Here is a 16,203-nt window from a genome sequence, read left to right as displayed (position 1 = left end):
TTAGTCATTTATGGCTTTTCAACAGTTTCTGTCCTGAAACCTTGAGACACTTCGTTTTTAATAAAGTAATTGTAGCAGCCTCGGGGCATGGAAGAACAGCGAGACCTGAGTGCTCTCTGGTCATTTCATTGTGAATTTACCAAAATCCAGAGGTTTTCCAACTTCTCATTTACAAAGAGGGCAGAGTGAACGGCGTTACCATCAGACTCTGAAACTACTTTTTGCCAAGTTCGTAACACAAACCTTCTCGGATGATAGGCAGGCAGTAAACCGTGAAAGGCAAAGAGATGTGGCCCTGACCTCTCTTCTCCCAAATGAGAAGACGCGGCTCCACAGGTGAGACAGGTTCAGACTCCTCAGGGCTCCCTCCCACAGCCTCCTTCTCCCCGCTCTGCCCCCCGCAGGTGCAACCGCAGCCCCGCTGCCCGACACGGATGGCGGGCACCAACCAGAGAGGAGTGTCCACCGCGTCCCCGAGGGCTGCTCGCAGGCGGGGCACCATCCCCCAGCAGGATCCAAGCCAGAGCCTCAGAGCTCCCTGGTCACAAACCAGCTGTTTTCTCTCTGCCCTGGAGGAGAGTTTGATTCATCTCCTCACATCTCCCCACTCACCACGGGCCCAACGGCTCCGGTCAGGGAAAGTGTTCTTACGTCCCTGGAGTTAGATTCCCCCAGCTGTGAGGAACTGACCACTGGACCCACGACATCCAAATGTGTGAGGTTACTTAACGCCAAAGGGTCTAGAAGAATGTGGGCCCAGGCTCACCGTCTCAGCCCACTGCCTTGGCCTTTAGGCTCATGGCGTCACCATGGTAGCTGCAGATTCCAGCAGCGTAGGCAGAACATCTTATCAAGGAAAAGGAGGCTTCCTCCTTTTTTTCTTAATGAGGGAGGAACACAGGAGGCCACAGGCAGACATCCCCCATGAAACAGGAAGGAAGGGGCCAGGGCACAACCTTTAAAAGAATGACAAGAGCCTTTGAAGATACGACATAAACTGACTAAAACTGACTAGGTCCGAGATGGTAGAAGATTTGACTCCCAGCAGACCTTGAGCCTCATTATGCACTCATTGTAACACACTAGCATACGCTAAGTGACACGCCATGACATCTCTGAGGCTGATCATCAAAGGCCAAAAAGTGGGTGGTGGCCCCAATCCTGGAAATCTCCTCCCCTTCCCCCAAAATAGTTGGACTAATCCTCCCACTATACTCAGCCTATGAAATTACACAGCCCGCAGAAACTAACCTGGGGCGCTCTCACCTTTCGAGACATTCAGCATTCCGTCTATGGAGTGTATTTCTCCCATGGCTGCTCTCACTTTCTGAGTCGACCCCATGCCCTGGGGTTGCTCTCAAGCCTTTTGAGATGGACCACGTTCTTCGGCCTGTGGAATGTGTTCTCTCTCTAAATAAATCCACCTCTTACTTATCACTTCGTCTCTGAATTCTTTCTGCGATGAGACACAAAGAACCCGAGCTTCAGCAAGTCCTGACAAGAAGTGAGCAATTTTAACTAACAGCGGTTTAAGTCCCAATCAGAGTTGTGTGGTTTCACTTGGGGTCCCACTGGCAGGGACTGGTTCCCAAGACTCTGCTGCGGGAAAAAGCGGGAGGGCGCGGAAGGGGCTGGCAGCTCAGCAGTGAGCCAGCCTTTGACCCTGTCCCCCGCCAGCCTTTGACCCCCACAGCTTCTGACCCTGCTTTTTACCTTTACCTAAATTTGTTCATATATTGTTAAAACATTTATGTTATAAAAGTAATTCATCCTTGTTGAGAATGAAGTAATAAAAGGTACTTCAAAGGGAGCAAAGTCATTGACAGGCAACTCCTGTTAACATTTTGGTATCTCCTGCTTGTTTCTGTTCGGTTTCTACAGGGAGAAAGGGGGAAGGGGGAGAAGGGGGAAGAGTGTTATTTAAAACCTTCGCTGCAGCTGCTACAGCCTTTTAAGAGAATGATGTTAACTCACCACGAGGGGCCTTGATTTTTCATCTGGGAAATGTCTCAAAGGGGGTTCTTTAAGGGGGAAATGTAAGTAGCGCTAACCTCCACCCTCCCTCCCACGTGGTCTAAAGTGTGAGAGTAAAACATAAAAAGGGCTAAGTTGGCAGACGTTTTAGACATTATTCATTGAAAACCTAAAGGAAGGGTAAGGCTTGCAAATGCGAAGAAAGGGTCACATGTGAGGAGAGACTAAGCGCAAGTTTTGTGCTTCCAACACTTACCTTAAATACAGAGCAATGGTATCCATCCTTGTTGGGCCCTCCTTTGACTTTACAAGACCCATGAGTAGGCTCTTCCCTTGGGCACAAATTCTGCCAAGGGCCTGCCCACTCAAACTGCCTCTTGGCTTTCAGGGCCCATTTCCCACGCTCGCTTCCATCTCCTACCAACACATCCATCAACACATGTCACCTGTTTTGACTCCTTAAAGGGTTGGTCCTGTATTAACTACACGTGGGATAATCAAGCAGCTGGTGGAGACCGTGAGAGGGTTCTAATAGCTCACACAAAATCCAGAGGAGCTGGCTTAATATAAAGATTAATTCCCAGTGGATTAAAAGAACCCCAAAGACGTCAGATGGGCCTGCCACATTTCTCATACTCACCCTTCCCCTCTCTCTCTCCCTCCATCCTGCAATAAATGCCTACCAGACGCCAAGAGAAAAGAGCTTTATCCCCAAGCTCACACTCAGAAATACTGTTATAAATAGCTCAGCTCCAGCTGCTCTTCATCTGGCAAGTTGCCACGACCATTTAGCATAGAGCTGGGGAAAGATTAAGGAGGGTGAAAGGGCAGCCCTCTCAGGGAAGGGGCTCAAAGCACCAGCTCCAAGTAAGCCAGAAAACCTCTGATGCACTGGGGCCGGCCTCAGAATCCAGGTCCCTGAGCCCCTTCTCCCTTTCACACACTAGGTGTGGCAGATTACTGTACCCAACTATTCCTTGCCCACCCTGTAAAAGAACACAATATTCCTGGCTGCCAAAAAATGACGTGCACTACTTCCTGTGAGACCAAATCCCTGCCCCACCCTGCCACGGACACTGGGCTTGGCATGGGCTTTGCTTTGGTCAGCAGATATAGATGTTAGTGTTTCCACCAGCTCTTTCTCCTTCCACCAGCTCTTTTTCCTCTCCCTCTACAAGAACGGCATGTTCCAAACAGGCGTTGCCCTTCAGCTGGGACCCTGAGGTGAGAAGATACACACAGTAGCCAAGGCTGGTAACCAGTAGCGTGCGGTGTGGATGAAAAGAACACATGGTTGTTGTCAACCTCTGAGATCTGGGAGCTGTTCTTGCAGCATAATCTGGCAAAGGCTAACATGCTGGGGTCACAGACTCAATGCTTACAGGCAAGCAAAGTAAATGAGTGAGGCAGAGAGCAGGTAAGACTACGGGGATGTGGCAGGGCTGTGGCTGGCAGAAAAGCAGCTGCCTAAGGTTAGGCTCTGTATTAAACTCTGTTACCAGTTAAAATAAAAGGTGCTATTCATGTGGTTAAACATCAGAGGCCAAGATTTTAATAACACAGCTGACTAATACTACTTGAAAGCAAACATGAAGTTAAAAACAAAAAATATAACGACCCAACCTCAATGTTTTTCATAATCATTTAACTCTTTAGAGATCTTAAGCACCAACCTGTAGTTGAAAAGGAACAATCTTCTAAATGGCAATTACTCACGTTTTACTGCTTTTTTGGGTCTCATCTTAAAGTGAAGGGAAGTTATCTTTTATTTTAAAAGTTCTCCCTCTATAAATTATTTGACTTAGCTTCCCAAATACCAATATAAAGTTAGGCAAATTTGATCAAATCTAATCCTACCACAAAAATACCCACCACCTGTGTCTTAAAGAAAGTGACTCCCGGGGGGTGGGGGGTGGTGGTGGGATGATTTGGGAGATTGGGATTGACATGTATACATTAATATGTATAAAATAGATAAATAATAAGAACCTGCTGTATAAAAATAAATAAAATTCAAAAAAAAAAAAAAAGTGACTCCCGGGGGGTGGGTGGTGGTGGTGGGATGATTTGGGAGATTGGGATTGACATGTATACATTAATATGTATAAAATAGATAAACAATAAGAACCTGCTGTATAAAAATAAATAAAATTAAAAAAAAGAAAGTGACTCCGTATGGATGGGAATTAGCAAGGGCATAGATGGATTCCACAGAGTATTTCATTTAATTGATTTTATTGTAACTGGATCAGGTCTGAGAGGAGGGAAATGGAAATAGCCTTGTTATCAAGAATCAAACATTATAATGTTTCTAATTGAAATTAAGCTTTTCTTATAGGAGAATTATAAATATATGAGTATTACAAGAGCTGACTATATATTTTCAAGTTCATATTTTCTGCCAACAGATTTGATCTTTCACCATCATGTAATCCAGAAGAAAGGAAATCACTTGTCCCGTATCAGGCATAATGGGAAATTGCACAATCCCAAGAATATGGGGGCAAAGAGTGCTTCTCTTGGACCAACTAGCAGGTCAAAGCTGACCTACATCACCACTCCTATGAAAAAACGTGCTTCTCCATGACATGGAAATCAGACTTGATTTTAGACCACATAGTAGGGCTTTCCTCTTGATGTGAAACTAATAACAATAGCAGCAGTGTTTTTTTTTCCTTTTTATTCTCAAACTGTTAATTTAAAAAAAACACGGAGCAGTTAACAATGCAACTTGAATCTTTAGTCTTCTCCTTCCAGCTCAAGCACTGAAATATGCCACTCCTTTCATAATATTCTGGCGATCACGTTCTCTCTTTTCTTTTTGGCTTCAGAGTCCTTTCCAAAAGGAAACATGCTGCCTGGCACTTTACATTACTCCTAATTTCCATGTGGAACAATGAGACAGATGAAGTGACATCTAAAAACACCAGGGATTATATTTTTAAAAACAAGACAATAATTTAGATCTTCTTGCTTTAATTCTTCTCCATATTACCACGAAGAAATATTTATCAAAGTTCAGGAGATTACTGATATGCAATAATGACCAATATCTACACATTAATGGAGCTATTCATAATAAACTCATCAGTGAAGTAACTGGAAAAGAAGTTTAAATATAAAGAGTGATTTTTCACTATTCTGTTTATACAGTATTGAAACAACCATAACATTCAAACACCCATAAAAGTGCAAAACTTTAAGTAACATTAAATAATAATTGATAACTGAAATACTGCAACATCCTGAAGTATCTTCCAAATGACCAAAAAGAGATGAAATTTTGTTCAGCATAACTTCACTTGTTTTACACACAACTATATATTTTAAAAAACTGTAATCCATGTAAGATATACACAAAACCCTGAACTGACTAGACTGTTCAATGAATAATACTCCACACTGCTTTGTTATTATGGACAAATGAGCTTATAATTCAATGAAACCCATTTAAGAAGTTTTAATCTATAGAACGACACGTTCAAACTGTTTGGTCCTATGAGTTTTATTAACAGAAACCTCCCATTCCTTTATAAGATGTTTAATTCCTCTGAACATCACCTTTAAAAGGCCTGACTTGATTGTTGTCAAAATAAACCACAGGTCAAGTACAACCCTCCAGTCTCCAGCCTATAGCCTCTTCATGAGTTTCAGTTCCGTGTAAGCCACACAGTGACCTTCCCATGAGTTTTCCATTGGAGATTTCATAGTGTAACCTTAACGTTTTCCACAAAGTATCCCTCCCTTCTCTAGGCCTTGAGTAGAATGTCAAATTAATAATGGCATGTGGTGTTCCTTAGCATAACCTGCCAAAATGTGATAATTTCCTTGGAAGAAAAGCCATGGGCTGCAATCACGCGTCTGAGTTGACAGACATCCAAATGGATCCTATATAAAAAGAAAAGGTTGGTGTCTTCTGGAATATGAATGTCCACTTTTAATAAATTCAAACAGATCCCAACATAAACATCTTCAAACTTGATGGGTTTTACGTGACTCATCATTTCATAGATTCTTGGCACCAAATCTCTGGACATTATATAACCCAATCCACTGCAGTAGGGAGGAAACACCTTGAAGGGATACTCCTGGTATGAAATATGGGTTTTTTGGTAAAATCCCCTATAAGAATAGTTATCAATTAGAGGATAACCTGTGAAAAACTTCTCTGAGTGGTTTAAATTTAAGAGATACTTCACTAAATTGCCAGTATTGATGAAGACATCAGTGTCTGTCTTCATGATGTACCTGGCGTTGGGGCAAAACTCAGTTACCCACCTAAATGCCATAATCGTTTTCAAGGTCAGGTTATTGTACGTGTCTAAAAAATCTTGTCTTATTATGTCGCCATAAAGGAGGTGTTCATCCTCTAAGGATAATGCTAACATTTTGTCTTCCCTTTCAGCCTGCTGGCCTAATAAGAAAAATGTGAGAACCTCATATCCCCACCAAGACTTCTTTTCACCCCAAGTAACTCTAATGGCCTGTCTGGCTTTCACATCTGAGGGGTGTGAGGTCACCAGGATGACCAGAAATGGGTTTTGATGAGAGCAGTTCGAATGCTCTCGAAGTGTGAAGCGGAAGTCTTGTCTGTAAATGGGCTCATACTCATAGAAGTGCATACAGTTCACGCGTTCTATCACATTGTAGTGGGGAAGACTGAGGTACCACATCACCAGGAAGCTCAGGAGTGACAGCAGCAGGAGGCTCCATTTCAGGGATCTCAGCGACATCCTACCCGGAAGAGTGGTCAGGAGCGCTGGGGCCGTGCACAGCAACTCAGGAGCACGCGAGCCTCGGGTTCTGGAAGATTTATCAAAGACCTGCTTAGCGTGCCACCGCCCAAAACACATTTTCAAATGATACCTGATCGTCTACTTAAGGAAGAAGAGTTGGGAGAACAAAAGCTCCAAAGCAAAACCAAAAATCCTGACCTGAATCTACTTAACTTCATTTAACTAGAAGCAAACGGATACCAACAACCAAAAGTATGTTTCAGCTTTTTACATCAAGATCAATGTTAAAAACATATCCCCAATTATTTGAGGAAAATTAATACTTCTTGTTTGACCTAACTGTTGAAATAATTCTTTACTTCTTTTTCATAATGGTAAAGAAGAGAAGCAGTTTGCTTTATTTTTTACTGTAGATTTATCTTGTAACTCCCCCATTACTCATCTTTTTCTGTCCCTCTGGATATCTAGAATAAAATCATTAATGCAAAGAGATATTATCAGCAACATGTCCAAATAAACCAAGGGTCTTTCTCAGCTGTGTGATCTGATGTGAATTCTAGCAAATCCGGAGTAAGAAAAACCCAACAGCTACAATTATTCACAGTGACCTGCTTGATATGGGATGAGATAAAGGTGGAGATGCTTCCCCTGAAAGGTGAGGCCTCTAAACACAAGAAGGGTAACCATCTCTGGAGTTTTCAAATGCACAAGACTATGAAACAGCTTTTACCTGCCCAAAATACCACCCCAGCCCCCTTTCTACCTCACTAGCTGAACTCAATGCAGAGTTTGGACAGCAAGTGCTTAAATCAAAGGCCTGCCCATAGTATGAGTTTTTGTGAGTTTCCCATTCTAATCTTACTCCCATCTAATCTAATCTAACTTCCCTGTTCAGAAATCCTGCACCAGATCAGAATCATGGGATGGAACCTCCTAGAACACTTGCTTTTACAGGGAACTTCTAGCTGAGACAAGAAAACTGAGCTAGGAGACACAGTGCATTCACGGTCGCAGCCTCAGCTCTGCTTTGGATCCCAAGGATAAGGTTGGTTTACAATTCGGGATCCCACAGGGCTTTCCTGGTGCCATGATCATGGGCCTCAGTCCAAAGACATTCATATACTAAGTGTTTACTAGAACTTCAACATCCACAGACTGCACCAGGCACTAAGGAGGCCAAAGGAAGAAGGCAATGGGAGGAGTGCAAATCCCAAGGCAACGTGTAAACATGTCACAGCAATGTAGTACAGACTGTTTACGTCAAATGCTAAGGAACTTGAGAATGAGGGACAGATCAACAACATGAAGGGCAGGTTGAGGAAGCTTCTGACCGTGCCCTTTCACCCACAATCAACTGGGGGAGAGATCCTGGGAACCCAGAATTTGCTATGGAGGGCATACATTAATGTCATTATATGGAAAGGCTGGTCTACCAAGGGTTCTACCTTGGGGCAATCTTAGGTCTTTGGACATACAGTTCTTCTGCCTCTTAATACATATAAAAATGACAGGATCTCAAGACTCTTTGTCCTTTCCCTCTGGCCATATCTTACCTGCCCTGATTACTTCTTGCTACGATATCCTTTCCTACCTCTAATGTTTTTTATATTTTAAGTCACACAGTACAATGGAATGTTTCGGCAAACTCTCTAGTTTGGTTTCATGTATATGTGTCTTGCCTTTCCACTTATATTCTATGACCTTGTCGGAAAGAACATTTTTCTTTTGACAAGAGTCAAAGTACAAGACAGAGACCTACAGCAAGAGTGCAACGAACACTGGCCTGTCTGATGTGCTATTTCTATTTGTATAAACATAAAATGTAGGTCTATCCATCCCACCCCCATCCTCCTTTCTCCCCCTTACTAGCCTTACACAGCTAGCTCCCAGAAAAAGCTGAAACAAAATAGACCTAGAACGAGAATTATGGAAGGAATTAATATCTTCTTACACTTTCTCCTCACCTGGCTACTAGACACAGCACAACCCTAGGGAGCTCCATCCAATCTCAGCCATCGATGACCTGTACATTTATTACAACTGTTATCAAATGGCAGTTTTACGTCTCATCCTAACAAATTGGCACATTATAACAAATTTCGGACAAATGGAAGGAAAGCATCTGAGTAAGGGGCTTCATGTATAACTGCACACAGGCAATGGAGGCCTGGCTACTCTTCAATAATGGGAAGAACTCAAAAACAGCAAATCTTACTATAAAAGTTATCCTATATGCATTCTACAAGCCACAGTTCATAAATGTGAAATTGTGTCTGTAGTTATGATGTCTACTGCTTATGGCCTACGAAGAAAATAAAGTAGCAGCAAAAAGAACAGGAACTATCTATTCCAAAAGTGGGGGAAGGTCTTTCAAAGACTGGCTGGAACAGACTTCAGGTTACCCACAACACAGGTGGCTCCAAAGGCAGAGACCAGAGCCCACACCTAGTTCTGTCCTTTGCCAACCAGGGAGAGCTATGGGTATGTTACTTACTTCTGGAAGCCTCAGTTTCCTCATCTCTACAGAATGAAGATGTTAACACAGTGTGAATTAACAGATGGCCCGTGTTCTACCCTTTGCGGCTATTCCATCCTGTTTATGTTCACTAAATTGATTTTTATTGTCAAAAGGGATTATCCTAAAGAAATAATCTTGATGAATTCTTCTTACTTGATGAATGTTTCAAAGCGTCAAAAGATTTTATTTCTTACCTTCTTGATTTATTTCTTCTGAGTGAAAGACCTTCAATTTCATCGACTGAACATTCAGTAGCAAGTAGTCAAAAACAGTGCTTGAAATTTCTGTAAGATACGTAAGAAACTTAACAGCATCTACTTATGGGTCAGGGAATTAGACGTCAAAGAGGGGAACGGAACCCCTTCCCCATTCCAATTTCTTTCTGAACATATGCTGAAATAAAACGTTAAAAAAAGCCCACGAATCCACAGAATTCAGAGAGTTCATGGGTTCATCAGGGAAGAAGAGCACTTGGTATTCAAGACGTAAAACCTCTAAGTCCTCACGTCAGATGGTGTCTTACGACATCCTACCAGTTCCACTTCCCTTCCACTATGACATCCTACCAGTTCCACTTCCACTTCCATAAAGAACTCAGGGTCACTAAAAGTGAAACACAAAACTTCTAAGAGACACTCTGCTGGTATCCTCTCTTTAATTCTCTGTTCCACACACATACACAGAAGGTAACCCTGACATGAGACTGTCAACTACCACTTCCCAATCCACTCCCTCCCCTTTGAACCTCTATCTCTACTTACAAATACCCAAGACACATTAGTAAACTGAAAACTATGAAGCACATCTCAATTCCTGCCATGCTTTACGATGCTCATATATTGATTTTCATCAGTCAAATTTAAAAACCAGAACAGGATGTGACAAACAGGAAGGCACTGATATGTATCACTCCTTATACCAAAAACACTCCAAATGGATTAAAGATTCAAATGGGAGAAAAATAAACTGCTAGGAGCACAGACACACAAAATATACAAATGAACATTTAACAATTTTGAAGCGGGGAAGAACTTTCTGTTATCCCATCTAAGGAAACAACCCAGAACTCATAAAGGAAATTTTGATCAAATAAAAATTTCATAAAGTTCTTGAACAAGGTTGAAAAGCAAAAAAACAACGCGATAAAAAGCACAAACAAGGTTAAAAGATTAAAAAAAAACAGGGAAAAAATAAGATATTTATAATAATTTATAAGCCAAATAAGAGTTCATACAGCTTAATAAGAAATGGATGAATGCAAAAAGAGAATAAACAGCCAAAGGGGAAGTTCTCAAAAGAATTACAAATGAACGATAAAACAAGAAAAGATATTCAAACTCACAAGTAAGCAGAGATATTGACAAAAATCTGAAACTGGAAAATTAAGGGGGAAAAATGACAATACTTAGTTTGTGTGAGGAAAAGAGGCATTCTTGTGCACTTTTTGGAGAGATTTATTAAACATGTATCAAAGACTTGAATGTGCACACTCTTTGACCAGTATCACTGCTAGCAATTTATCTTAAAGAAATAATCAGGCAACTGTGCATAATTTATAATATAAAAAATTATTTTAAAGTCTCCCAATAGGGAACTGGTTAAACAAAATTATGATACATCCATATAACGGTATACATTTGTTCATTACATGCAATGATACTTAGCTATATTCTCTTGATATATTACTTAGTGAAAAATGCAGTAGCAAAATTGCATATGTAGTATGATTCCTTTTGAAAGATGAAAAGACAAGTCTCCAGAATCCACATAGCCACACATGCAGAGCAAGATGTCTGGAAGGATGTGTCCCAATATGTCAATGGTTTCAATTCTATGGACTTCCTGGAAGATTTCTTTCTCTCTTTCTTTTATCATTTGGATTTTCCACACTATTTGTGTACTGTCTTTGTAAATAGATAAAAACAAAGTAAAAAAATTGGACTTCCTGCTTGCGTATCTCAAAGTTCCAATGAACAGGAGTAACCCTAAGCTAGCAGTTAGGATCCCGAGTTTCACCTTATCTCATCTCTTCTCCCAAGGTGTGAGCATGTACAATTCATGATATTTCTAGTAGGTATTATTCTCTTTTGTCTCAGTAAATATTAACTAAGTACAGTAAGCAATGATTTTTAAAATCCATTCAAAACACTGTAATTCTAATATAACTCTAATAGGATGTATATTAGCTAATAATAATAGCATTACGTACACACACAAAACCGTTTATAAAGTATTTCAACAAATTTTATTAGTTCCCCCCAATAACCCTATATTGTGGGCCAACTGGTTTTACTGTACATATTTTACAGGTGAATTTTAGAGTTCAAGTAAAATGAAGGCGAAATAAAAACACTGTGAAATGGACTAGGACTTATAAAGTGCACAAGGTCTAGCTAAAAGGAGTACCAAGGGAATGTATTTTAGTATGAAGAAAAATGAACTCAGGAGCAAGGAACGGAATTCAAGAAACAAAGGTAAGTAAAGAGATTATTGAAAGATAATGAAAACTAATAAATATACATAGTAAAAGGAGAGAGAGAGAGAGCGAAGAACAAAAACAGTGTTTTTTGGTGTGGTTAAAAAAGTGAAACCAAAATACTATATAAAAATGATGTGGTTGCTTTAAAAAGAGTTTCATTTAATAATGTGTATTAACCTTTAGAGTGACGACCCTGAAAGAACAGATACTGAACATATACATTCCACACAGATTAAGAAATAAAAGAAACAAAGCAAGCTATCAACTCAACAGAGGGCAGGAAAAAAGGAAAAAAGCAGAGAAAATGCATGGCAAATGGAAAACCACAGAAGGAGGTGGCAAAAGTAAATTTAAATGCATCCGATATCAGAGTAAATATAAACGTAAACTCACCTACTGGAAAACAGACTCTCAGATTGGCTTAAAACTCTGCCATATACTACTTATAAGATACATGCCTAAAACAAAACAACACAAAAAGTTTAAAAATTAGGAAATTTTTTAAAAATCAGGAAAATGCCAATCAGAAATCTGCTGTAGTTATTTATTAACATCATGTATTTAAATGAACAGCATTTAAAAGGGACAAGGAGATTTTGTTACTAATAAAAGGAACCAACATATACATTCCACACAGATCAAGATAATTTAACAATCATGAAGCTATAGAAACAGAAACATAGTCTCAAAATACATAAAGCCAACTCTGAAAAGTATGAGTACAAATGGGAAAATCTATAATCCTAATAGGAGATTTTTAACAAATCTCTCTAAATAACTAAATACATCAAGCAGAAAAAAATAAGGATGGAAGTGTTTCAAATAAAATTATTATTATTATTAATAGTCTTGATTTAGTACCTTTCATTCAATTAAAAAGAACAGGAATATTCTTTTCAAGACCACACGAAACATTTACTAAAAAACTGATTATGGGCTTCCCTGGTGGCACAGTGGTTAAGAATCCACCTGCCAATGCAGGGGACACGGGTTTGATCCTTGGTCTGGGAAGATCCCACAGGCCGCGGGGTAACTAAGCCCATGCACCACAACTGCTGAGCCTGCATGCCACAACTACCGAAGCCCGCATGCTCTGGGGCCTGCATGCCACAACTACTGAGCCTGCATGCTGCAACTACTGAAGCCCACATGCCTAGAGCCCATGCTCCTCAACAAGAGAAGCCACCGCTCGCTGCAACTAGAGAAAGCCCGTGTGCAGCAACAAAGACCCAGTGAGCCAAAAAAAAACAAATATATAAAAATAAATAAAATGATTATACTAAAAAGAAAACTGATCATATTAGGTTACATAAGCTGTCTCCAAAATTCAAAACTTAATTTAACACAGGCCCCATTATCTGATCACAGTATTATTTCAGCTTAACTACCAAAACATATCTTGAAAAACACATCAACAAACAGACAAAAAATCCTGTCAGGAAACTCAAAACCCTTACACACCCAACTTCTGTTTAATCCATAAACTTAAAGAGAACACCACAGTGGTAATCATAAAATACATGCAACTGAATACCAGCAATGTATAACATTTCAATGAGGAAGATATTATACCAGTCCCTTACTTGAAAATTACTGGGGGAGAAGACAAGTCAAATTTTTTCTCTTGTTGTTTTGTTTTAAAGAGTGATTTGTAGTTCAGGGAAGACAAATAGCTCCAAGTGAAAAGGAGAAGCTCTTCTTTATAGAAAACTGCCAATTATGAATGTAGACAGGATGACAGAATAAGAAAACTATCATGTTGCAACCTTTCATGAAATTACTGATTCAGGCAATGATTATCAATCAGTGTTTTAATCATCAAATTAAAGATTGATGGGGAATTAGACATTGTATGGTACCAAAGTAACACCACAAAGATTACTTTTCACTTGTAAGGACTGAAAAAAACATAAAATTCACAGTGAAGGAATGCTGCCACTCTCATCCAATCATCAATCTCAGCATAAATAATGGAACAAACACATACTATGTGTCTCCAAATGAGATACAATGTGAAGTGTACATCCTAGCCAAAATGTTTAACTGGAATCTAATCACATTTTATATGAAATACAGAGAACAGAAGAACAAGCTAAGAACTCCACAGAGAAACACTCCAACAAACCCAGGAAGTGGGGTGTTCTATGGGACAACTAGCATGGTGTCTACAGCTAGTCAATCCCGTAAAACAAGGGATGCCTCAATATTAAAAGAGATTAAGAGACATACACAATTGCAGTGTATGATCCCAGACTGGATCCTGCAGAAACTGAAGACAATGTTGATATTAGGTGATGTGAAAAGGATTATTTATTTTGTTAGGTGTGATGATGTTAACTGAAAATGTTCCTGGGTAAATAAATGTGCTATATCCATACAATGGAATACTATTCAGCTGTAAAAAGAAACAAAGTACTGATACTTTGTTTGGCTATAACATTTTATTTAAGAATTCAGAACATGGGGATGGCTTCACTGGGGAATTTACCAAACATACAAAGAAGAACTTATACCAATCGTTCTCAAACTCTTCCAAAAGACTGAAGAGGAGGGAACACTCCCAAAGTCATTCTATGAAGCCACTATCACCCTGATACCAAAATCAGACAAAGCACCAAAAAAGAAAATTACAGGCCAATATCTTTAATGAATATAGATGCAAAAATTCTCAACAAAATACTAGCAAACCGAATTCAAGAACACAAAAAAAAGATCATACAACATGATCAAGTTGGATTCATTCAACCCAGGGTCACAAGGGTGGTTCAGCATATGCAAATCAATCAATGTGACACACCACATCCACGAAAGAAAGAAAAGACAAAACCACATGATCATTTCAACAGATGCAGAAAAAGCGTCTGATAAAATTCAACATACATTCATGTTAATAACTCTTATCAAAGTGAGTACAGAGGGAACATATCTCAACATAATAAAAGCTATTTTTGACAAACCCACAGCCAACATAATACTTGGTAAAAAGCTTAAAACCTTCTCACTAAAATCTGGAAGAAGACAAGGATGCCCACTCTCACCACTTCTATTCAACGTAGTATTGGAAGTCCTAGCCATGGCAATCAGAGAAGAAAAAGAAATAAAAGGTATCCAAGTTGGAAAGGAAGATGTAAAAATTGTCATTATATGTAGATGACATGATACCATACATAAAAAACTCCACACAAAAACTACTAGAACTGATAAACAAACTCAGTATGTTAGCAGGATACAAAATCACCGTACAGAAATCTGTTGCATTTCTTTACACTAACAATGAAATGTAGAAAGGGAAAGTTTTTTAAAAAATCCCTTATAAAATTGCACCAAAAAAGAAAAACACTTAGGAATAAACCTCACCAAGGAGAAAGACTTATATATTGAGAACCATAAGACATTGATAAAGGAAACTGAAGCTGATTCAAAGAAATGGAAAGATATACCATGCTATTGGATTAGAAGAATTAATATTGTTAAAATGGCCATACTACCCAAGACAATCTACAGATTTAATGTGATCCCTATCAAATTACACATGACATTTTTCACAGAACCAGAACAAATAATCCTAAAATTTATATGGAATCACAAAAGACCCAGAATTACCAAAGCAATCCTGAGAAAAAAGATCAAAGCTGGAGGCATAACTGTCCCAGACTTCAGACAATACTACAAAGCTACAGTAATCAAAACAGCATGGGCTTCCCTGGTGGCGCAGTGGTTGAGAGTCCGCCTGCCGATGCAGGGGACACGGGTTCATGCCCCAGTCCGGGAAGATTCCACATGCCGCGGAGCGGCTGGGCCCATGAGCCATGGCCACTGAGCCTGCACATCCAGAGCCTGTGCTCCGCAACGGGAGAGGCCACAACAGTGAGAGGCCTGCATACCGCAAAAAAAAAAAAAAAACCAACAACAAAAATCAGCATGGTACTGGCACAAAAACAGACATATGGATCAATGGAACAGAACAGAAAGCCCAAAAATAAACCTATACACCTATAGTCAATTAATCTTTGAAAGGAGACAAGAATATACAATGGAGAAAAGACAGTCTCTTCAGCAAGTGGTGTTGGGAAAGCTGGACAGCCGCATGTAAACCAATGAAGTTAGAACACTCCCTCACACCATACACAAAAATAAACTCAAGATGGCTTAAAGACTTTATATATAAGATTTGACACCATAAAACTCCTAAAAGAGAACATAGGCAAAACATTCTCTGACATAAATTGTAGCAACGTTTTCTTAGGTCAGTCTCCCAAGGCAATAGAAATAAAAGCAAAAATAAGCAAATGGGATATAATTAAACTTACAGGCTTTTGCAAAGCAAAAGAAACTATAAACAAAACAAAAAGACAAATTACAGACTGGGAAAAATATCTGAAAACGATGTAACTGACAAGGGCTTAATTTCCAAAATATACAAAAAGTTCATACAACTCAGTTACAAAAAAACAAACAACCCAGTAAAAAAAATGGGCAGAAGACCTAAACAGACA

At 39.6% G+C, this 16,203-nt stretch overlaps 1 protein-coding gene across 11 annotated transcripts in view; it reads right to left on the bottom strand.

Annotated features, from left to right (window-relative positions):
* Positions 1–4,945: 4,945 nt before the first annotated feature.
* The window catches only part of B3GALNT1 (beta-1,3-N-acetylgalactosaminyltransferase 1 (globoside blood group)), a 33,313-nt gene continuing 22,055 nt past the window's right edge, over positions 4,946–16,203 (bottom strand). For 9 of the 11 annotated variants that reach the window (XM_029215185.1, XM_029215191.1, XM_029215192.1 and 6 more), the window contains 4 exons: positions 12,101–12,165; positions 9,423–9,512; positions 8,675–8,733; positions 4,946–6,777 (listed from right to left, as the gene is read on the bottom strand). In XM_029215185.1, coding sequence (XP_029071018.1) covers positions 5,748–6,777; positions 8,675–8,712 — 1,068 coding nt within the window. In that variant the 5' untranslated portion in view covers positions 8,713–8,733; positions 9,423–9,512; positions 12,101–12,165 and the 3' untranslated portion in view covers positions 4,946–5,747. The remainder of the gene's footprint in view (positions 6,778–8,674; positions 8,734–9,422; positions 9,513–12,100; positions 12,166–16,203) is intronic. The other 2 variants (XM_029215196.1, XM_029215195.1) reach the window with 2 other exon arrangements.

This window comes from Monodon monoceros, unplaced genomic scaffold (assembly GCF_005190385.1).
Source record: "Monodon monoceros isolate NGI ecotype Baffin Bay Population unplaced genomic scaffold, NGI_Narwhal_1 Super_Scaffold_11, whole genome shotgun sequence".
In the NCBI taxonomy this organism is placed as follows: domain Eukaryota; kingdom Metazoa; phylum Chordata; class Mammalia; order Artiodactyla; family Monodontidae; genus Monodon; species Monodon monoceros.
This window is presented reverse-complemented; position numbering and strand designations above follow the sequence as displayed.